At 37.4% G+C, this 22,219-nt stretch overlaps 3 protein-coding genes across 5 annotated transcripts in view; 2 read left to right on the forward strand and 1 right to left on the reverse strand.

Annotated features, from left to right (window-relative positions):
* LOC100267797 (protein MOR1) overlaps window positions 1–8,351 on the forward strand; it is a 32,629-nt gene extending 24,278 nt beyond the window's left edge. Inside the window, exons 36-54 of one of the 3 annotated variants that reach the window (XM_059739954.1) lie at window positions 47–148; window positions 254–355; window positions 588–770; window positions 847–958; window positions 1,723–1,799; window positions 1,867–1,946; window positions 2,982–3,044; window positions 3,163–3,289; window positions 4,173–4,295; window positions 4,421–4,498; window positions 4,710–4,868; window positions 4,957–5,115; window positions 6,081–6,178; window positions 6,311–6,467; window positions 6,582–6,698; window positions 6,864–6,959; window positions 7,133–7,204; window positions 7,302–7,602; window positions 7,675–8,351. In XM_059739954.1, the coding sequence (XP_059595937.1) occupies window positions 47–148; window positions 254–355; window positions 588–770; window positions 847–958; window positions 1,723–1,799; window positions 1,867–1,946; window positions 2,982–3,044; window positions 3,163–3,289; window positions 4,173–4,295; window positions 4,421–4,498; window positions 4,710–4,868; window positions 4,957–5,115; window positions 6,081–6,178; window positions 6,311–6,467; window positions 6,582–6,698; window positions 6,864–6,959; window positions 7,133–7,204; window positions 7,302–7,602; window positions 7,675–7,682 (2,214 nt within the window). In that variant the 3' untranslated portion in view covers window positions 7,683–8,351. The remainder of the gene's footprint in view (window positions 1–46; window positions 149–253; window positions 356–587; window positions 771–846; window positions 959–1,722; window positions 1,800–1,866; window positions 1,947–2,981; window positions 3,045–3,162; window positions 3,290–4,172; window positions 4,296–4,420; window positions 4,499–4,709; window positions 4,869–4,956; window positions 5,116–6,080; window positions 6,179–6,310; window positions 6,468–6,581; window positions 6,699–6,863; window positions 6,960–7,132; window positions 7,205–7,301; window positions 7,603–7,674) is intronic. The other 2 variants (XM_059739952.1, XM_059739953.1) reach the window with 2 other exon arrangements.
* A 637-nt stretch (window positions 8,352–8,988) lies between these two features.
* On the forward strand, window positions 8,989–11,231 carry LOC100263752 (uncharacterized). The gene is made up of 4 exons (XM_002271052.5): window positions 8,989–9,204; window positions 9,351–9,448; window positions 10,509–10,711; window positions 10,822–11,231. Exons 2-4 carry the CDS (start codon window positions 9,359–9,361, stop codon window positions 11,072–11,074), a joined length of 546 nt encoding a protein of 181 aa, XP_002271088.1. The 5' UTR covers window positions 8,989–9,204; window positions 9,351–9,358; the 3' UTR covers window positions 11,075–11,231.
* A 4,583-nt stretch (window positions 11,232–15,814) lies between these two features.
* LOC100246521 (dof zinc finger protein 4) lies at window positions 15,815–17,304 on the reverse strand. The gene has a single exon (XM_002268240.5). The coding sequence runs from the start codon at window positions 16,854–16,856 to the stop codon at window positions 15,969–15,971; it is 888 nt and encodes a 295-aa protein (XP_002268276.3). The 5' UTR covers window positions 16,857–17,304; the 3' UTR covers window positions 15,815–15,968.
* Window positions 17,305–22,219: the final 4,915 nt, after the last annotated feature.

Below are 22,219 nucleotides of genomic sequence, written 5' to 3' on the forward strand. Positions count from 1 at the left end.
TCTGTTACCGGTTTAATATGGACCTTCTTTTTTTAAAACTCCCCAGGCACTTCCGTCCATTGGAAAGGAAATAATTGAAATTCTAGATATACTTCTGAGATGGTTTGTTTTGCGGTTCTGTGAATCTAACACTACCTGTCTATTGAAGGTTAAGTATTCTCCCCCATTCATTGCTTTGTTTTTTTCCTTTTGGTCTATGAATATGCTGATTTATCAAATGTGACTCATTCAGTTATTATGTTAAAAAAAACAGGTGCTGGAATTTCTTCCTGAACTTTTTGGCACATTGAGAGATGAATCCTATGCTTTAACTGAATCGGAAGCTGCCATATTTCTTCCATGCTTGATCGAGAAGGTTCTTTTGTTTAAACTTTAATAATTTGATTTTTTGTTTACATTAGATTCAATTTCTTAAAACACTATGCAAAGATTACTGACTTTTGATGGTGTTGTATGTATGGTGCTGATTTTTTTTACTATTATTATCTAGCATGTTACATGTAGTTCTTCTTGTATGTCGATTTTTTCTATATGTAAGTAGCTGTGGGTTGGCAAAAACATGATGATTTTTGTTTATTGCACTGCAGTCTGGGCACAACATTGAGAAAGTACGAGAAAAAATGCGTGAACTGACAAAACAGATTTTTCACATATATTCTGCACAAAAAGCCTTTCCTTATATTTTGGAAGGTCTGCGTTCTAAGAACAATAGGACCCGGATAGAGAGTGTTGATCTTGTTGGATTCTTAATAGATCATCATGGTGCTGAGGTACAATAGAGAACTTTTTCTTTGACTTTTTTGAGTTTTTTCAGGATACTGACCTGTTTTCAATTTGTTTCAACAGATTGGTGGACAATTAAAATCTTTGCAGGTGGTTGCAAGCTTGACAGCAGAGCGTGATGGTGAAATTAGGAAAGCTGCTTTAAATACACTGGCTACAGGTTATAAGATTCTTGGTACGTTCTGATGTTAGAGGTCTTAGACTGAAAATGGAGATTCACTTATTAGGAAGATAGTTCTTTGTGTATACTGTATATAGGTAATTTCCCTTTTCTCCAATTTTAGGGGTTGGGGCATCTGGCTGGATTTCTAGGCACAAGTGTTGTGTTGCTGTTTGTCTTGCTTTCAGATTTGTTTATTCCTCAGATCTCAGGACAAGATGAATAAATTACTTAATGTACATTGGGATATACTTCCTGTTTATTGTTTTTGAAAACAGACAATACTACTAACTTTTATATAAAACAGAAGAACTCTTGGAGTCTCTCATTGAAAATTTAATGGTATTTAAAAACCGATTAAAAAAATTGAGGCCTTAAATTTTTTTTTACTACCTCAAATGTCAAAATTTTTGAAAATAATTTTTACATACATAAGCACGTCTATAATTTTTGTATAAGAGTTTTTACTTTTTCATTTTTGTTATTCTATATGCTGGGCCAAATTGGAATATGTAACTTAGAATGTCTAACTTGAGCTTAAGGCTACTCACAAAGAACTAGGAATTTCTCTTTCTTTTTTGAATGGACCTGTTTGGGATGTGTCTGACTGATAGGCATGTTGGACCCATATCCCAAAGGTTCCATGGCTATACCTTTACATGTCATGTTCTAGTGCATATGTGATGTAAGCAACTAGCATGTGGTTTATTTGTATTTTTATTTTTACTTTTAATCATTGCTCTTGGGCTGCTTTTGGCTAAATTTCTCCAACTGCTTAGGTGAGGACATATGGAGATATGTTGGGAAGCTAACAGATGCTCAGAAAAGCATGTTAGATGACAGATTTAAGTGGAAGGTTAGTAAATGCATTTGGACTTTGCTCTGTTCTGTTTCTTTCCATTCACTAATATAAATTTTTTCAGGCCCGGGAGATGGATAAACGGAAGGAAGGAAAGCCTGGTGAAGCTAGAGCCGCTTTAAGGCGTTCTGTTAGGGAAAATGGGTGTGTATCTGCTTTAATGCTTGCTGTGTACATTTTTTACTGTTCAATGATCAGTTTCATGTATTTACCGCTTCCATTTCCATCTTTCATATTTGTCCTAATGGTATATTCATTATGAATGCGAAATGAGCATAATGAGGTCTATCAACCATCTATTTTTTTTTCTTCTATTTGTCGTTCCTGCTTTAGGGTTCAATTTCACTATTGGTCCCTTTATAAGAAATTTAAATGAACACAATTAAAATAAAAACAATAACATCATTTGGATTTTCATTATCTTTTCTCTCCATGTAGGTTTTAATGCTTGATGTTTAGCTTGTGTATGCTATGTTTGTAATAGCTTATCTTGTTGAAAATAAGATTGATAAAAAGAGCAGTTAGCAGCTGTCCCTTGCATCATGTTACACTGTGATGGTTTCATTAATAAAGGGTGTCGAAACCATTTTGAAAATATTTTTTCTGGGGATGCTTTTGTTATTGGATGAAGTAAATGCAGAAAATGATTCTGGAAATATTTTTGTACTTGCAGGATATAATGAATTAGCTTCTAATTTTATTTTTGTGATGAATGGTCCTTTTAGGCAAATGGAGGTGGTCTGCTGGTCTCTGTTTCATATGATGAAAATGTGCTATTGTAGGATACAAACACAACAATAATATTCGTTCATGTCTTACTTATTTTTGTAGGATGCGAACGTTAATATTATATTACCATGAATATTTGGTTAATTGTTTCATGCAGTTCTTCTGTAAGATGCAAAATGTGCTTGCAGTGTTATCTTGTCCCATTGTCCCTTTTTTTTTGTATCACCTTTTGATTCTTTGAAGTGACAAACCATCTTTCATATGATTGATTCTTTTTTGTCTAGGTGTTGATTGCAGAATATCTTGTGTTTGTTACCATTTTTGTTTGTCAGAAAGCTGTACACTAGAAATTCTTTATCAGTGACTACTTTGTTTCAAATCTTCAATAATGGATATCCATAAGTCCAAAGCAGCAGTTGTAAATAATGTGACATGTTATGTTATTTTTAGGTCTGAGATAGCAGAGCAAAGTGGAGATGTTGCCAGATCTATATCTGGCCCAATCTTCACAAGGTATTATGGATTTCTTTTTACATTTCAGTTTCAAAGTTTCCATGGTTATATTCCTGTGATGATTGTAAATATTGTTTCGCCTGATGGTGTATATGATGTTAATGTGGTCTGGTTCTAGGGAAAACTATGCTCATCCTGAGTTTCACATGGAGAGACATTTAATGCCCCGTACACTTCCTAGTACAAACGGTCCTACAGATTGGAATGAAGCTCTGGATATCATTTCATTTGGATCACCTGAGCAGGTTTTCTACTGTCTTATCTTGATCTCTTTCATTGTCAATAAGCTTTTTACCTGTGGTACTAGGTCGCTGCTACCCTTAGTTTCTAATTAATTGTGACTTTTCAGTGCATCAATGTGTCAAGTTTAGATATCATTGATTTTCATATGTAGTCTTGGGCTTATTCTATAATACTTCTAAATTATAGTTATACTGTGGACTGTGTAATTTTGGATGGTGTATTGTATACTTTTATATTATGGTTATACTGTGGAATGTGTAACTTTATTGTGAAAGACAAGTTGTTGGAAAAGGGAATCAACTCTTATGATGCAGTACAGGTGCTGGGCTGAAACTTGTAATGTGAAGAGGTTTGATGGCAAAACAGGTTGCCCATTTTCTCTTGCCACTGTTGCTTGCCCATGAATAAGAACTGTCAAAACATGCCTTCCAAACTGTGTTATGCAAGAAGGTGCTTCTTCCTTGGATTAGTACTGTCAAAACATGATTGTGAACGTTTTTTACGTTAAAAATGGTCATCAGTTCTTGAAATATGTTTTTGTTTTTCAAAGCTTGTTGAATAGCTTCAACATATAATTTATCACTCTTTGTGAATTACTTATTAATCCACTTTTTTTTTTTGTTAAATGTTCATTTATGATACGGTTGGTTGGGCCTTGGATTTGGGGGCTAATTTTTTTTTTGTTACTTTTTCCTCCAATTATCCTGGTTGACATGTGACCTAAGTTATACTCGTCTGGTTCACGATTGCTAATACGCATGATTTTACTTATTATTCTATAATTTGATATCCCCATATCTTAGCTTCATTTTTTTCCTCATCTGTTTTTTTTCCCTTTTTAGTTGGAAGAGACTTTCTTATTCTGTAAATATTTTTGGGGTACAGTCTGTTGAAGGAATGAAAGTTGTGTGCCATGAGTTGGCACAGGCGACCAGTGATCCAGAGGGAAGTGCAATGGATGACATTTTGAAAGATGCGGATAGACTCGTTTCATGCTTAGCTAATAAGGTAACAAATACAGCTCCATGTATTGATCTCTCCTCTGCATGTGTTATGTGCCTATATTAGCTCCTAAATGGATTATAAAAATTATATTCTCTAGAGAATTCATAAGAGTTTTCTTTTGGTAACAGGTAGCAAAAACCTTTGATTTCAGTCTTACAGGAGCTTCATCAAGGTCTTGTAAATATGTTCTGAACACACTTATGCAGGTAGATTACCATCCAATTTCTATGAGTAGTTTTGCTTTGTGCACTGGTTGGTTGCCAAAGAGACAAAAGGAGAAGAAAAATTGGATTTTTGAAAACATTTTAATCTTAAAAATAAAAATAAAAATAAAAAATCTGGATTCTTGACAACTGTACTGTGCATGAAGGAAATGTATTATGTCACAAAAACTTAACTACTTGGAGTTTTTTGCAGACATTTCAGAATAAAAAACTTGCTCATGCTGTCAAGGAGTCTACTCTTGACAGTCTTATCACTGAGCTTTTGCTTTGGCTTTTGGATGAAAGGGTTCCTCATATGGATGATGGCAGCCAACTTCTGAAAGCTCTGAATGTTTTGATGCTTAAGATCCTGGTTAAGTTCTACTTCAACATGTATAAATTTGTTGTATTTTCATAGTATCTGTTCTCTCGCCATTCTGACTAGTGGCTTACAAATGCAGGATAATGCAGAACGAACAGCATCCTTTGTTGTCCTGATTAATCTCTTACGTCCCTTGGACGCCTCAAGATGGCCTTCTCCTGCTTCCAATGAGAATTTTGCTGCTAGAAATCAGAAGTTTTCTGATTTGGTTGTCAAATGTCTAATCAAACTCACAAAAGTAATCTTTCATGCTTGGCACCTTGTTACATGTTTTTCAGTATATTTTCAACTTGTTTGTGGAGTGAAGTTTTATCATGCACACTTACAAATTGTCTTCAACCTCTGTGTGCCTGTTTGTGCATATGGAAATTGAATACTTGAATTTAAATGCTCTAAAAGCTTCTGAACTAGAGGAAGAAAGCTTCAATGAGCACTTAGTTGCCACAGTTATCAGTAGCAATGACAGAAAGAAAGAACCATAGGTCACATTTGGTTGGCAGGAATCCGAGATGGTTGTTGCCATTCTGCAAGGATTCCTAGTGGTTCAAATGTTTTTGGGGCCTCTTCCCAAGGAGGTGAATCCAATCTTCTTCCTGGCATTCAATTGACAGTGGGTTTATCATTCCCACTAGTATTTCTCTAAAAGTGCTCTGGCCCAGCTCCCATAACTTCTTCTGAGATCATTATGAACCTAATATATGTAGCTTTCGATGAGGATTCCAATTCTATGTACCCCAAATCTTGTGCATTAAAAACCCTGGGATTGGAAATGCCCATTTATTTATCTTGATTTCCAGTTCCAAATTCTAATTCCCTATCTTTGTTTAGATTCCAAACAAAGCCTTGACTAACTAGTGGTTTGGGTAAATTGTCTGCTCCTGACTCAGATTCGGACTCTGGAAGAACTATATTAAATGCATTATATGACATAAGCCAAATTGCTAAAACTTGGAACTTATTCCTGATTCATGAGAATCTGTTTTTACAATTGTGCCACTAATATTCTATAGAACTATGACATCAGCAAATCACACTTGTTTCCCTTGGTCTGTAAACATTTGCAGAAGTCAGCTCTTGGAATGGGTGTTGGTTGTTTGTAAATTTCAACTTGTTTGAATTATGGTTGAACATTAATATGTCATTCTCTTGGTATGGGCTTTTGTGCTATGATCAATCTCATAGATCAGCTTCCACATGGTGCAGGTTCTTCAAAGTACTATATTTGATGTTGACCTTGACCGCATCCTTCAAAGTATACATGTATACCTGCAAGAATTGGGAATGGAAGAAATCAGAAGAAGGTATCCCTTGTGTAATCATGTTCCGAAAAATTTCAGGATTTTTCTTTGTTTTTTAGGCAATGCAGTTGATTTTTATCATTAGTTGCTTAATGTTCTTCTTTTGGCTGTTACAATGAAATGAACTACCATAAGAGCTGGAGCTGATGACAAACCATTACGCATGGTTAAAACTGTTCTACATGAACTTGTTAAGCTTCGCGGAACTGCAATAAAGGGTCACCTTTCTATGGTTCCTATAGACATGGAACCCCAGCCAATTATCCTTGCCTATATTGACCTTAATCTTCAGGTATTAATTGAGTTCAAGTATTTACTTAAATACCTGTTTTATTCTTTCTGGACATCAAATTATTTTTCTTTCTTCTTTATTTTTTTCCTTTTTTTCTTTCTCCAAACCTTACAGACTTTGGCTGCGGCAAGAATGTTGACCCCATCTGGGCCAGTTGGCCAAACTCACTGGGGTGATTCAGGTGCCAACAATCCATCACCTGCTACACATTCTGCAGATGCCCAGTTGAAGGTACTATAATGTTTTTATTTTCTTCATTTATTGTTTTGAAGATCATATTTGAGGTTGTTCATGGGTGTTATGTTTTACTTTCAATTTCTTTAGTGGTGTGTATATTCAATCTCATTTTCTCCTGTTGCTTGACAATGATTCTCTTGTTTTTATTTCAACTTGCAGCAAGAACTTGCTGCTATATTCAAGAAAATTGGTGACAAGCAAACATGCACTATTGGTTTATATGAACTATACCGTATTACTCAACTGTACCCCAAGGTAAACTATAAATTGCATGGTATATGTTTAAAAGAAGTTTAAGTAGTGAATAGCATGAGGTTTGTTATTGGTTGAGCTCGGGCCAAAGATTGCTAACACAATGATCTCTTAATTAGATCTATCTTCCTGTCTACTGTATTTGCCAGAAAGTTAATTTGTGATTTCTATTTCAGGTTGATATATTTGCGCAGCTCCAAAATGCTAGTGAGGCGTTTCGGACTTATATCAGGGATGGGTTAGCCCAGGTCTGCATTTAGAATATCCAAATTGAAAATTCCAGGATTACAATGGGTACATTTTAACAAGCAGTTTCTTTTCTTTTCCTCCTTTTTGTTGTTGCAGATGGAGAAGAATGCAGCAGCTGGAAGGACCCCATCGAGCTTGCCCATGTCGACACCTCCCCCTTCTTCTCTAAGCCTTTCTTCCCCCAAATTTGCACCACTATCTCCTTTACATACAAATTCCTTAAATGATTCAAAATCTTTAAATGTGAAAGCCGAACCAACAAACTTTAATTTACCACCATCGTATGGTGAAGATGACAGGGCCTTAAATGCCCTTCCTTCAAGAGGTCTGACATCTGATCACCCAGAGTTTCGGCAGCATTTGGGCGACCAAAGGAATGAAAGATTTCCCTCCGGAGGTAATTTTGGTTGCCACCCATATTAGTTCATTTGTTTTTCCCTGTTTTGCTTTGTTGAAAAACCCCTGATAGGAAGATGATGTAGCAAGTGCAGTAACCAGCGGAACATTAGATGCTATTAGGGAGAGGATGAAGAGCATCCAGTTAGCAACAGCTGGTGGGAACCATGATTCTGGAAACAGGCCACTTATGTACGTGAATGGCGGTTTGAGCCATGGGATCGCTAGTCAACTTACTCATGCATCAGATCGTGCTGTTGCAGAGAATCCTGTGCAGGGTGGGGTTCTTCCCATGGATGAGAAAGCATTATCTGGGCTTCAAGCACGGATGGAGAGGCTAAAGAGTGGGACAATTGAACCTCTGTAGGAAGACAATGGAGAGCAGCAACTCCTTGAGCATCTGAGTATCACCCGTCCTGAGGAGCTAATCTTGTAAATGAAAGAGGAGCAGGGGTCCGTATTAAGAGAATTTTCCAGTATAGATACTGTGCATTCATTGTACAATGGAACGTGGTATGGAAGTTTGTATTATCTCAATGCTGCGGCAGAGTTTTGGGGAAGTAGGTGTAGTTCTGCAATGTGGTTCATTATGTAATGCATGTGTGCCCCAAGAATATGGCGTTTGTATAGTCTAGTACAAGCCTATCTTTTTTATATTTTTTTGTTTCTTTCTCTTTGATTAATCTTTTACTTTCATTGGCTCTAATTTAATCCGAGTGTACACCGGTTTTCTCTTAAGGTGTTTAAATATTTGTTTAGATTCTCTCTTTTGGGTATTCATATGTTGCTAGAGAGATCACGTTTTGTGAGTCTTGGCGGAACGGGTTTCTTTCTCAGATGTCTCTTGTGCAGTCTTTATAAGCCTTTCGTTTTCAATTCACTCCCTTTTGTTTGGGTAGAAAAGTACGTGGTGTGACATGCATCAGCTTATTGCTTCTGGCGGTGGGCATTCAATGAGAAAGCCTCTTTGGGAGAGTGAAGCATTATAAAACAACGTGACGACACTCCCGTCCATAGGCCAAGTAATGAGTTATTATGTTTTAAGCTGCTAAAAATTGATGCTTATTTCTTATATTTACCTCTTCAATAGGTCTTGCTGCTAGTCACTTGACGCTTTTCAATAAAAGTTACACGCCATGCCTGAACAAGAACAAGCAAATCTTAAAAAACTATTAAACTGGTTTAATTGCTGAACAAGAAAGTCTTGCTAAGATGGAAAAAACTGGTCTGATTGCTCACACTAAGTATCTATACATTTAATTAGGAATGTTTGATTTGGACAAAGTCCCCGAATCAACAGGTCAAAGGGACGGCTTGACTTCTAAAGACTCCAGCACGCATGATTGAGAAATGAAGACCGTTGATTTCAAAACAAGCGTTGCAGGCAAAGGGAGGCGACTGAGTGGGTGCTCCACTGCATCTCTTCTCTGCAGCAGCATCTCACGTGGCCACTAGTGAAAGTGGAAGTTACCTGCACGCAACCAAGCATTTAATATATGCGTCCGCTGCTGCTACTTCTTCTTCTTTATCGAAACTCCGAAGAGAGGGAAGACAGAGAATCAAACCACCCTAGGCTACCCACAAGCGCGGCGCGTGTGCTTCTGTGAGTGGCTACTCTTACATTTATTTATTTGTTATAAATTTTGGGTTATGAGTAAAATGAAATCGGATGCATTAAAGCTGTGTTAAGCATAAAGAGAGGTGTGGTGTTTGATTCATTTGGTGTTCCTAACGCTTTTGGAGGTGCAGTTGTTTCCATGGCTTCAACGCTCCTTCTGGTGATTGTGCTCGTGCTTGATCTCATTGCTTTTGCGCTTGCTGTTGCTGCTGAGCAGAGGAGGAATACTGTTTGTCTTCTCTCACTTTCTCCCTACTTCCTTTTTTTTTTATTTATTTTTTTTTTCTTCCCTTTACGGACTGTTTTGCCTTGTATTTGCTCTGGGGTTTTAGACGTTGGGTGGCTGGTTGAGGTTTGGGATAGTCCTATCCGGTTTAATTCTGTCCTTGCTTGTTAATTTTCTGTGGAAAACATTTGGGAAGAAGGAAAGAAATTAGACTTTTTTAGGAGTGGGCTTTTCGATTTCCTGAGTTGAGTTCTTCATCTTTTCTTTTCTATGCTTTCCCCGGCGATCCAACAATAGGGTCAAGGAAAATTAGGGGAAGAATTTTTGTTCATACAATTTCCTAATTGGGTTTGTGATTTCTTAAAAAATTAGCCTTAAGAGCATATTGGGTTAGAACCCTTGACTTTGTATCCTAAGTCCATGGCTTCTTTATCTTAGATAGTTGTATAATTTTACAAGTTGTGATGTCGATTTCGTCAAATTTTTAATTTGAAAATAAAGATAATTAGATGATACGAAGAAAAGAAACAACCTCCAGCATCTCCCTCAAGAACATCGGTCGGAAACTGTCTAATGAAAATTTTCCATTTCAAGATAATTTAAGACAAACTGTTGTTGAAGAAACACTGCGTGATCTGACCTGTGATGGGCAATAAATTGTTTTATTGAGAAGGTACATGGTTATTTTGGTTTCTTCACTATTGGGAAATGAAGGAAAAGAAACCAGAAGTTTTAAAATACTATGTTTTGTGTTGTTTTTGTATATGAACCTTTTGAAGAAAAACCTAACCTCAATTAGGTGGAATAATTGCACTAGGCAGAGTTGAGTGGAGGTTTTTGCTTCAGATATCTATATTTTTAGGGGCTGTTTCAGGGCTATTGAATGTTCTCGTATTTTTAAGCAATATGAAGAAAGGATCATAAGAGTTTCTCCTTTTTAAGTGCCTTGGATGGTGCAAGAGCACCCATCTTAGCTGTGGATGCAAGCCATTGCTGAAGCACTCGAATTCTGATGTGTTCTTTTAGGAGCAGGCCCAACTCATATTGCCATTTTCTCTTACAGGCCAATATCCGCAAAGATGCTAGTGATCGTAACTATTGTCACTATGACTCAGACATTGCGACCGGCTTGGGTGTGGGTGCATTGCTATTCCTTTTGGGTAGTCAACTGCTTATAATGGTGGCAAGTCGATGCTTGTGCTGTGGAAGGGCTCTGAAACCTGGTCGCTCTAGGGCATGTGCAATTACTCTATTCATCACCTGCTGGTATTTGCCTAACCCCAATTCTTAAAATGATGAATTGGGTGTTTCTCAAATAAACTTGATCTTCTTTTTGCTAACTTAAAACTTATTTTTATTTTGCCTTCATATTTCAGGGTGACATTTTTTATAGCTGAGGTATGCTTGCTGGCGGGTTCTGTGAGGAATGCCTACCATACCAAGTATGCCTTGTCACAGGAGCTTTCTTCTTGTGAGACCTTGAGAAAGGGAGTCTTTGGGGCAGGGGCTGCCTTTATCGTCTTTACTGGCATACTCTCTGAGCTTTATTATGTTAGCTATTCCAATGCTAATGATGGTCAGGCTCCATACAACAAGGACACTGGTGTGAGGATGGGAACCTACAACTGAAGCGATCTGTGGTGCATGACATTACCTTTTACCTGTTGATTTAATATAACTATGGACAAGTAGAGAGTAACAGTTCGTGTGGTTTGAGTATACATCTATTGTACATTATATTGTTTAATTGCTGGAGGATCTATATTGAATTTAAACATCTTCCATATGTCTGTTTAGTTGGCTTCTTTCTCAAGCTTGGATTGTCCTTCCATTACATCTTTCTACCAGCCCAAAGTTGGCAAATGAATCTGTAATTGTTCGTTTTTAAGAGGTATGCTGCTTTTAGGAAATTCAGAAAAAAATAAATAAATAAATCTGGTTGTTCATATTTTATTCATGTCTTATAATTTATGCGGTTGCTTATTATTGCTATAATTAAATAGTAGTAACACCTACCATTTTGAAGGATATATTTATTTTTGATTTATCATCTCCCTAGGTTCTTTGTTGTCAAGTGATTTCTTGCACCAAAACTTTGGGAGGATTTAGAAGATTACCAGTGGCCTCTCACCAAAACAACTTTGGAAGGCATGGAAAACTTGAATAGCAAGTGTTTCTTAACAGCATAAAATACCATAGAATTCCTGCTCTCTAGGTTACTACATCATCAACATAACAATTGTTGAAAAGTGTCATGAATTCCTAATAAGTAAATATTCGTTTTTGTAAAGAATATTATATAAAATATTTTCGAAGTTGATATATCATTTTAATATTAGATTTTCTTATAAAATAAGGAAAATTAGGAGGAATATCTTTATAAATATTCTAGGTCATGAGACGAAAGTGAATTATTATATGAGGAAGAACGGAAGATACCTAGTGTAGTGAGAAAGGTTATGATTTAGGTTGTGGAAACAAGTAAACATGATTGGTCGAACCACGTTAAAACTTTGTGTTGATTATTTTAGCTTTTATGTTTTTGAACTAACAAGCTTTGGATTAAAGCTTCCACTGACACAACAACAATCTTTCTGCATCTTGAAATCGAGTACTGCCCAAGTTTCTGCAAATTGAGAAATAGGCTTTTGTTTAGAAACTGTCATTATCTAGTCTCTGCTGAGTATTAGAAGCTACGGTTTGGGCATGGTACGAGAAGGAGACTTCCATGCAGTGGAAGAAGTGGATCAAAATCCTATATTAGGACAAGGAAACAAGTAATGGGGCCTGTCTTGTGATGTTCGGACAATTGCCACATAATTGAAGCTGGTTTTCTTTTGTCAATAGTCTTCCAAAGCTCAAGCAATCATTTTCAATAGACAAAATGCATGCCACATATACACTCACTCAGTATACAGGATTACACCTAGACGCACTTGGGAGATGCATTACCAGGGAAAGAATCATATTTTTTTTTTTGTGGCTTGGGATTGATCCCCAAAGAAAGTTGTTGCCCAGCCAAAATCTGGTGTTTTATTTTCATTCTTGTCGTCGAAGATTGAATTTCTTGCTTTCTAATTTCTTTGAATGATTCTTAGCAGACTACTTGGGCAATGCTTCCTATGATGTCAAAACCATTTTCGCTATCTAGTAATCCTAGCCTGTTTTGGTAGGATTCTGCATTTTATGACGACTGAATTCAAACAGAATAAACTGAGGAAATTTTTTATGAGCTCACATGGAGACAATTATTATGTAATTTTGGAATTATTCCATCTTGTTCTGAAGTTGCAGAGACATTTCCACTGCTCTTTTCAAGTCTGTGGGAAGGCCTGCCCTGCAATAATCAACCAAAGATGGTTGCTAGTATACATACTTCTGATGGTTTTGAAGCTTATTACCCCAGGAGAGGACAAGTTTTTAACAATCAAAACTTAGCGCCCTTAGAGGTTGTTTGGAACTGTTTTTAAAAAATAGTATTTTATTCTTAAAAAAAAAATTGTTTTTTAAAATAATTTTTATCTTTAGGAATAAAAAATAAGAAACATATTTATTATTAAAAAAATAAAAACCAACTTTTTTTGTTTTTAAAAACATAAAAGGGAGAATATATTTTGGTTGTTTTACTTATTTTCTAAGATTTGTTATATAAATATGAAAAATAATTAAAAATATTATATTACAATAAAAATTATTTTTAAAAAAAAAATTAAAACATACAAAGCAAGTTTGGTTTTACAAAATATTACGAAACCATTTTAAAAAATAAAATTCTCAAAAGCCAGGAAAGGCACAAAGTTAATCATCCCAAGAATCAGTAAAACTTCATAGGGTTCATAGGGTCTTGTTATCTAGGTGTAGGCTCATCGAGTATCCCAAACCATTCAGGTGGGTAGGTAGATAATACCTAGGGATGCGAGACAAAGCCTATCCCCCTCGACCTTGACCTTTTGAGGGATTTTAGAATTGTTTTGGCCAAAGGTTTTAAAATTGTTTCGAGAAACATTTATCAAACAAAGTCTTGTTTTTCAAACTAAAAAACGAGTTTGATATTTTTTTTATTTAGAAAATAGCATTTTGAGAAATTTTCCGAAAATATTCTAGTTTTCAAAAACATATTTTAATTGTTTCAATTGTGTTCACTTATTTTCTAGGTTATTTTAAAATTAAGAATAAAATATTATAAATAGAAATTACATTTAAGAAATATTTGAAAATAGAGAAAACACTTAAAAAAATATTAGAAATTTGTTTTTTACTGCTGTTTTTGAGTGCCTTCTCTCCTCTTCTCGGATACCAGGCTACCAGCAGCACCCTGAACTTTTCCCCTGCTGATAAATCTCTCTGACTCTGCAATCTGAAGGCCAATGCTTCCTGTCCTGCAGTTTCCTTACCATATTGGAACACGTATTGGTGGCCTTGCCATTCAATTTGAGCTTTGGTCTCCATGACTACAACCAAACCACACGCTAATCCACCCCCACTCATCCACATCTTTCTGCTGTCTTGTTGATCAGACAATCATATTTGATGTTACACATCACTGATGACCTCCTACATAGATGAAAATTAATCTTTTCTGATCAGGGAAAAACTTTTAAGCATCTTTTGGATTGATTTTCAGAGTGGGATCCTAATTTAGGTTACCTTGTAGGTGGTATTTATCACTTAATAACTACTCCAACCGCCTAGGTTTTTAGGAAGCCTATTTTCTGAGTTCTTGACTTTGCTGGATCGTCCCGACAACTGAAAAGGATCTGATCAGTTGGACGGTTACCGACCATGGCTTGAAGTCAAGTTCATCATCATTCCAGAGCTGAAAATAGAATGCCAATCAATCCCACGGTTTCACTTTTAATCTGTTCCAAATGGGTATGTCTTGGAACTCGGTTACCCAAGAGCAAGGCAAATGGTTTCTGTCCCCATTTTAGTCATCCCCAATACCCATCAAATCCTAGTACCAACTCAACCGCCATGTTTCATTTTGGAAAGGGCATCAGTCTCTGCCCATTAAAATTGAACATCCCAATTATCAAGATTGATCCCAGAATGGTTGCAAAATTGCAATGGCATCCAACTCATTCCAAATGGCCTAACTGATTGATATGGAAAAGGCTGCTTTTGATGGTCCAGAATCGAACCAAGGCAAGGATTTGCCGGACCATTTTGCTGCTGGTATAAGTCTTCATGAGCCACCCAAGGAGCATAATGTTTCGGCAGTCACATGGATTGGTTGGGGAATGGAATCAATGGATTCTCTCCAACAATTTGAAGTGCTTGAATTGTCCTTCAATATCTATTGCAAATATTGAGTTTGTGCAGAACTGTTTGTGATGTGGGATTAGCTGACTTAGTCTCATACCACATTCAAACTCACGGAAATTTAAGATTCCACTTGATGGGATTTCAATTGGGAAAATGCCTCATCCAGATGAAGGAACCGCTAAATCATAATTTTCCTGACAAGAGAGAATAAGAAAAAAAATATTGGAATATGTTACTTGCAAATTTATGGTTCAGTTTCTGCTCATCCTGTTTAACTGCACTGCATCCAACCCAACACCTCTCACCAAAGTTGACCACTTCATGGAACTGGAACTCCATCACTCCTCTGCCAGGGACTAGCACACTGTGTGTTGGGTTTTGGTGGGTTTTTTTTTTTTTTTTTTTGTTCAATTGAGAAACCATGGCATCAAGTATATGTACCTTCAATAAAAAGGAGGGAAATTACTTAAAACATCAACCCTGATGAAACGGTGAGGTTCCGTTGCCAGCTCTACCCATGAAGTGTAGGAAACAAGAGAAAGTACAGAATACACAAGCTGTTGAATGGTGGCCCCAGCATGCACATGTTCGGTAGAACCAGAATGAGAGGCGGAGAGAGGACCACCTTGGAACAAAGATTTTAGTGCTTAAATTAAGGGGTTTCACAGAATTACAGGTACAAAGACTTAAGAAAAAAAAAAAATCATAAAACTGGTTACAAACCAGAGGCTGTCAAAGACTGGAAGAGAAGGAGAGTTTAATTCTGAGCAAGTGGTTCTATTCTGTCTGTGGTTTATAAGCAAACAAATCCATGTAAAATTAATTGGTATCCAAATATCATGTGCATATCCACAAGAATCTTCCATCACATCCAGTCATCCACCCCAGCTGGAGGAGACCCCATCTCTCAGGTATCCCTTTCTCACTCCCACCAATTCTATCAAAATCTATGGTGGACGATCCTTACCTACCTTACAAATATTCTTCAATCAGTGAAGAAGAGAGTGAAGAGAGAGAGAAAGAGAGTACAAATTAATGAACACCTTAGCCTGAAGCCGAAACTAAAAAGGACAGCTTCAAACAGCCTATGTCTCACAATAACAGTTATAGGCAAAGAGATCAGTTATGGAAATTATCAATGAAAACAAAACTACATGTACTGGACTAGGACAGTAGAAAATGAGACGAACCTTCATCAAACACAAACACCCAATTCACAGAGATTGCTATAGACATTCCTAATAACATTAAATTTGCTTTATGGTTTCATCTCAGAATCATCCCATGGTATGTTGAGGTCAGTGGACACAAATGTATCTATGTCATCCCAACTCCAGTAGTTGGTCGTGTCCACCACGCTACTTGCTGCTGGCATTTGCCATGGCTGAGTGATGGTTCCGCTTGTGCTGGGCATGAAGCAGGCCGTGGTTGATCCATCCTTTGCTTCGGCTTCTCCAGTGTAATTATAGACATTTGAGGGCTGAAAAGAGCTTGGAATCGAAGAAGGACTGGTGTCAAAAGAGCTCAAGCTTCGAAAGGGGAAGTGTAGGTTTTGATTTGGAGGTAGAGATGGAATTGAAGCCATAGACATCCCATTGCTGCTGCCGATTGAATTCTGTTGCATCACAGAAAGTGGTGGACGAATAAAGGCCTGATAGAGAATATCTGAGAGACTACTCTTCTCATGATCACCGAGTGCAAGACTGCTCTTCCGCTGTTGCTGGGTTTGAATTCCCATGTTGATATTACTCCTATTGGTGATACTGCTAGTGGTGGGGGTGGCCGGGGAGGAGGTCACGGTGGGGGTGGCCGCCGCAGCGGTTGCAGTGGCAGATGTCTTGGGCCTCTTATTCTTGCGGCCACCACCAACAGGAACGTTGCGGAGAGTTCCTCCTTTCGTCCAGTGCCTCTTGCAAGATTTGCAGAAATGCCGGGGCTGTGACTTGTTGTAATTATTGAAATAACAAAACTTGGTGTTTGTGGAATCACACCTCGGACACTTCAATGGCTCCAACTGCTGCTGCTGCTGTTGCTGCTGCTGCCTCCTCATCATAGGAGGCTTGTGCAGCTCCAAACTACCACCCTGCAACAAGGTGTGACCCCAGTCAATCCCATCTCCAGAAACTTGTTTCGAACTCAAAACCATCTCTTGTTATTCTACCCAGACAAGATCAAGAACAGGTCTTCCAAAAACCAACAAGATGCGGCGACTACTAGACGAGATCAGTTGAAGAAACAAACAGCGAATTCTAGCCTTTGGATCGGGGCGCAAGAAGAGAGATGAATCTGAAGAACATCAAGAGTGTGAGATTGTTTCTTTTAAGCCAAACAGTGCCTTGCCCTGGAGAAAATGCAAAGAAATGGCTAGGAAGCTGATGAGAAGTGAGCATGTCTAGAGAATTTCTATCTTTTATCTACCTATATCTACGCCTATCTCGCAAATCTACCTGTGAAAGGAATAATAATAATGGTAAAAAGAGAATCGAAAATCAAAAAATACAGAATGCCTCGTATGGCTTGATTGATTTGTGTGTGGGGGGCAACTCTCTATTATTATGCAGCTCTGGTTCCTTTCCAATAATACCAATGTCTTCCCTTCCACACATGCAATTTTATAGAGGGAATTACTTAGCCCCGAAGGTGAAGGCAGTATGAGCAACACGTGGATCGCCCACCACCGTCGACAGTGCCTTGTACATTTTTTAGGTAGAAAGAAATGACGTTGATCTTCATGCTGCATACTATATAGTTTATGGCAAAGACAAGCTAAAGATGTGAAAGCCTATACCGGGGGGCCATGGTCTCATCTGTACGTCTTTTATTGATCCATCATGTGTTACTTTGAGAGATCAAGACTCAAGTAGAGGGAGTTGGCATCACGTGATCCCTCGTGGGTTGCTACCGTTTTAACTCATTAGAGATTGTCATGATACTCTGGGGCCTGCCTACATTTGATACTAGTAATTAACAAGTTATTACAAGTAGAGGGAGTGTTTCTGCTCAATCCACATTCATTAACGTTTGTCCAATTTCTACTCAGATTAAGCAATTTGATCTTGTTTCTTGCAGCTCTACTGCATAAAACTCCATTGCTTTTTAGCAATCGAAAGTAAAATTATATGGGGGTATGGAATAAAATAGATGGAGAGAATTCTTTGTACAAGTTGGGTAATGTGGGGCAATTAGGACGGCGTGAGCCACGTGCATATAATTAAGACTGGACCGTCGGCTTTTTTAGTGTAATCTTTAGGAAGTGCGGATGGAAATCAAACTTGGTAGGTTGGTTAGGTAGAGTTAATTTTTCTATTTTTTTTTTCCATATAGTCTACAAGACAAAAGGGAATGTCTGGTGCACAACTTAGGAAACAACTTTACTAGTTGAGCTTGATAATCAAATAATCAAATATTAATTTTAAATGATGGTCTAATCAGTCCACCTGAAGACATAATCCATCTTCCCACTAGTAGGTCCTTCATGAACCATTCTCCTTGACTACTTAGCAACATTCAGAAACTATTCGCTCTAAGTCGTGGGCGCCAACTTCTGGTGCAGGCTCTTCTTGTTTCAGCTGGGAAAGAAGCAGCCCTTAGTTTAGTACCAAATATAGTCATTAAATTAATGAGGGGACTGTTGTAAAAGAAGCTGTCGGGAGGCGCCGGATGGCAGGACCACAACAGCAATTGATGGTTACAGCTTGGGACAGGGATTCGGTGCTTAGGTAGGTGCAGCTTGTTTAATCATTCAACTCAATTAGATACAGACCGATTTGGAAATTAAATAACATGTTACCAGAATTGTTAATCAGAATTCAGGTACTATGATCATCCCCACAAATATTGAAGCATGAATTGATGAAATTTTCTGGAAGTTTCCAAAGAAAATGTGTTCCTGGAAATATTATGAAAATTTTGAGATATCTAAGACTAAACTAGCTGGTTCATATTCATTTTCTGTACCTTTGGATTGTGCATTTTTGTTTGCCATTTTTCATCTTGATCCCAATTTTAGGTGAAGTTCCCCCAAAGTGAGAAAATACTTGGAAAATAAGGTGGAGACGTTTTTGTTGTTTAAGGGAAATTAAGCTGGACAAGAGACAAGTGATAGGCGATAAATGCAGGGCTATAAAACACTCAAGTCATGATAAGTTGTATGGATCATGAACATTCAATTTGTGTACTTCTTTTTGACCATTTTCCTTGTCATTTTTCATAGTTTTCCATGGCTCCAAACCAGTTACATGAAATATTTAGAAATGAACGTTTTCATCTTTTCGCTCCTAAACTTCTTTACCAGTTTCCCCTTTAGCCCCTACGGAACAATACTAAAGACAAAACAACAAAACAGAGGTGGTCACATGAAAATCTCAACTCACTGCAAGGAACAATGAATCAATTCCATATGCCTCCTTGTAAGAATGACTAGCAGCCACTCATGATGAGGTTTCATCTGTCTGAGTCTATTAATACGCTTACCTCCGAGTACCATGTGGGGCAGATGATTGTTCTATTCTTGTTTTTATTTTCAAACACAGAAGAATTTGATCCACATTTGATGTATATAGAGCTTGACATGAGTTGTCAATTTTGGGGACCTTTGGGACAACAAGAAACTACCCAACTCATTTCTAATCTTGTCCAAAGCACCCATCCAAACTAACCAAAAATCTGCACTCTAAGGCCAATCCTACCTATTCCCTTGACATCGATTCCTCAAAGCTTACCTATTTATTAAACCGTTCGATTTTTTACCACTTCTAGCCAAAAAAGAAAAAAAAGTGACCCCAGTACCTAATGCTCTCCATATAAACATCCACTGAAAAAAACACATATGGGGATGCCAAGCTCTAGCTGAAGCAGTACATAAAGTATATATGAAATGGTCTAAGTCCTCCCACTTGTGGTGGTAGGGCCATTAGATTGGTATTAAGATACATGTCTGCAAAGGAGGGTCTAGCCAGGGGGAGTAAGGAAGAAGCAAGGAATATTAATTAAAGTGAGTCAAGCTGCATACAGTCGTGGCAAAAAGATACATATGGTGGCCAGCACAAATACACAAAACTGCTTGTTATTTCTTCACAATAGAATAAAATCAAATGTAGCTAGTAGTCTTACAGTTGGCTTGACAGCCACAATTGTAGCTCATGATCAATCTGAATATATATGGAGGTTTATCCATGGATGTGCCATGAAGTGGTCCTACCTTCAACTATATGATTCGGGCTCGTGCTTTTTATTAAAATCAACCATGATGATGGAGCTTGCGGGCATTAGTGATTCCTATATGACTCCGCGTCATTTTCATATTTAATGGAAAATCTCGTGTGTCGCCACACTACATGTCACGTTTTGTAGAAATATTTTTCTCTTATCATGCATCAATCTTATCTAAGTGTTTTTATCCTTTTTGTGCATGTACCACGTTGGATGCCATGCCCGCCCGTGTTATATAATGGAAGATGCTGTCATCATAGTGAGATCACACGCTATATAGGGTGGTTGAGCAAGTCTATAGTCTAGAAATCACAGCTCCCTTTATGACCATGTTGGATTCTTGGAACCTCCCAAGATAAAGATAAGGGTAATCAGAAATGAAAGAACATATCAATCAATCAACACCATTTTTCCTTTCTAATTCTATCTCCTGTACTCACTTTCTATATTTTTATTTTCTTTTTCTCTCTTGTATTTCTCTCAATTCTTCAGGGGTTGGGTAAAGTAAGGGAGAAATGCAAACCAAACAAAAGCCTATCTATCTTGTGAGATTAGGTTGACAAGTTGTACAACAGAAGAATTAAGAACTATGAAAACATGAATCTGACTGAGTGGGGACAATACCTTACTAAAAGCAGTGTAAAATTATTGACCAGAACATGATCAGTACATATGCCTTTGCAGTAGAGGAAATAGAGATCAGCTGACCATATATAGGGGCTTTTACCAGGAAAATCCAGACACCCACATGGCGCATGCACACGAACACATTTCTTAATGGCGAAGAAGCTGTCTGAACTACAATAATATAGTTGGGTTATCAAGGATGATGACGATGATCCACTTTAGAATCTTTTTAACTTTTTTTTTTTAAACTTTTGTCATGGGATCCCTTGCTCATGCATGGAGAAAAAAGGAAAGTAAAGGTGTGGTGAATGGAAAAAAATGAAAGCCCAGCTCAGACTACTTTGATAGTAAAGATTCGTATAGTTTGGTAGGGTTAAAGAGGTGGGGTATTATGATGGAGAACAATGGATTGTGGATGGTTTTTGAGTGATGGGGATATGTGTTCAACTATGGGTGGGGCTGTGGGGCTGCCCTTCATCCCTACTTCGCCACATTCGCATCGCAATATCTGCTTGTCCCCCATCTCTTACGAGACGCCTTCAATGCTCCCAAGTGCCGACAAATCAGAGGCTTACTGGTCGGTTTCGAGTGGACTCTCTTTTGTATGACGGGAAACTATAAGAAAATTTGATAATTTCATCCAACCAATCATCATTCATTTCTCTTGCACTAAGTTATCCTGAATGGAAACAAAATGGTTACTGTTTGAGTGAGTCCACTCAGATTTACATATACTGCTTTAGGACACCTCACTTCCTGGTCTATCATATACGCAGTGATCTACAATCACACTTTAGATAGTAAAACAAGTCTTGGGTATGAAATCATGTTTTTAAGTCTTGCCACAGGTAACTACCACGGGCTATAGGCAGTACCAATTTACAAGACCGGTTCGCCGCCGGCCTTTACCTATTGGGCATTAAATTCTCTTGATTATTGTGATGGACACATGTCAATCATAATTTGAATGTATCTTCTCAAATTGCGGGCCGTGTTCCACGTTTACTAGTGTTTTTTTTAGCATCTAATCAAGCCTTGACAAAATTTTGAGTTCCTATTCCAGGAGGGGATTGGAAACCATATCTTGTTCCGTTTCGTAGATATTAAAAGCTTGGATCCTACCATGAGATGGGAGGGGAAGACATCCATATATCAAAATGAAAAATAATTTCATAATAGATATGTGTTGTATGTGGAAAATCAATTATAGTAGAATCTCCCACAAACTCTACAAATATAAAAAACATGTATCCGTAGCATTGGGTTAGAATCCTTAAAAGCATTACATCATGTAATAATAAATGGATTTTATTAATATTTATATAATGATTCTAATTTCATTTTTAGTATCCTATTTATGTGTTGTCTATGTTGAGCATTTATATCCGTTTCGCTTGCATTGTATATGATGAAAGTGCATTAGAAGTTGTACTAAAAATCTAAGTCATGAATTTTTTGCAAGTTAATGAGTAGTTCACAATCGGTTCATGGATTTAAACAATCTATTTAAGGTTGTTGTGGACTATCTCCTAATTGGAGGAATAACTTATTTTAGTCATCAGGATAGAGGTCCTATGGTGAGTACACTATGTTTATAGTTATATATAGAATAAGACTTATAATGAGTCATGACATTGACTATTGGATAGTCATAACTTCACTAAGTTACTA

The sequence above is a fragment of the Vitis vinifera genome, chromosome 10, assembly GCF_030704535.1.
Source record: "Vitis vinifera cultivar Pinot Noir 40024 chromosome 10, ASM3070453v1".
Lineage (NCBI taxonomy): Eukaryota > Viridiplantae > Streptophyta > Magnoliopsida > Vitales > Vitaceae > Vitis > Vitis vinifera.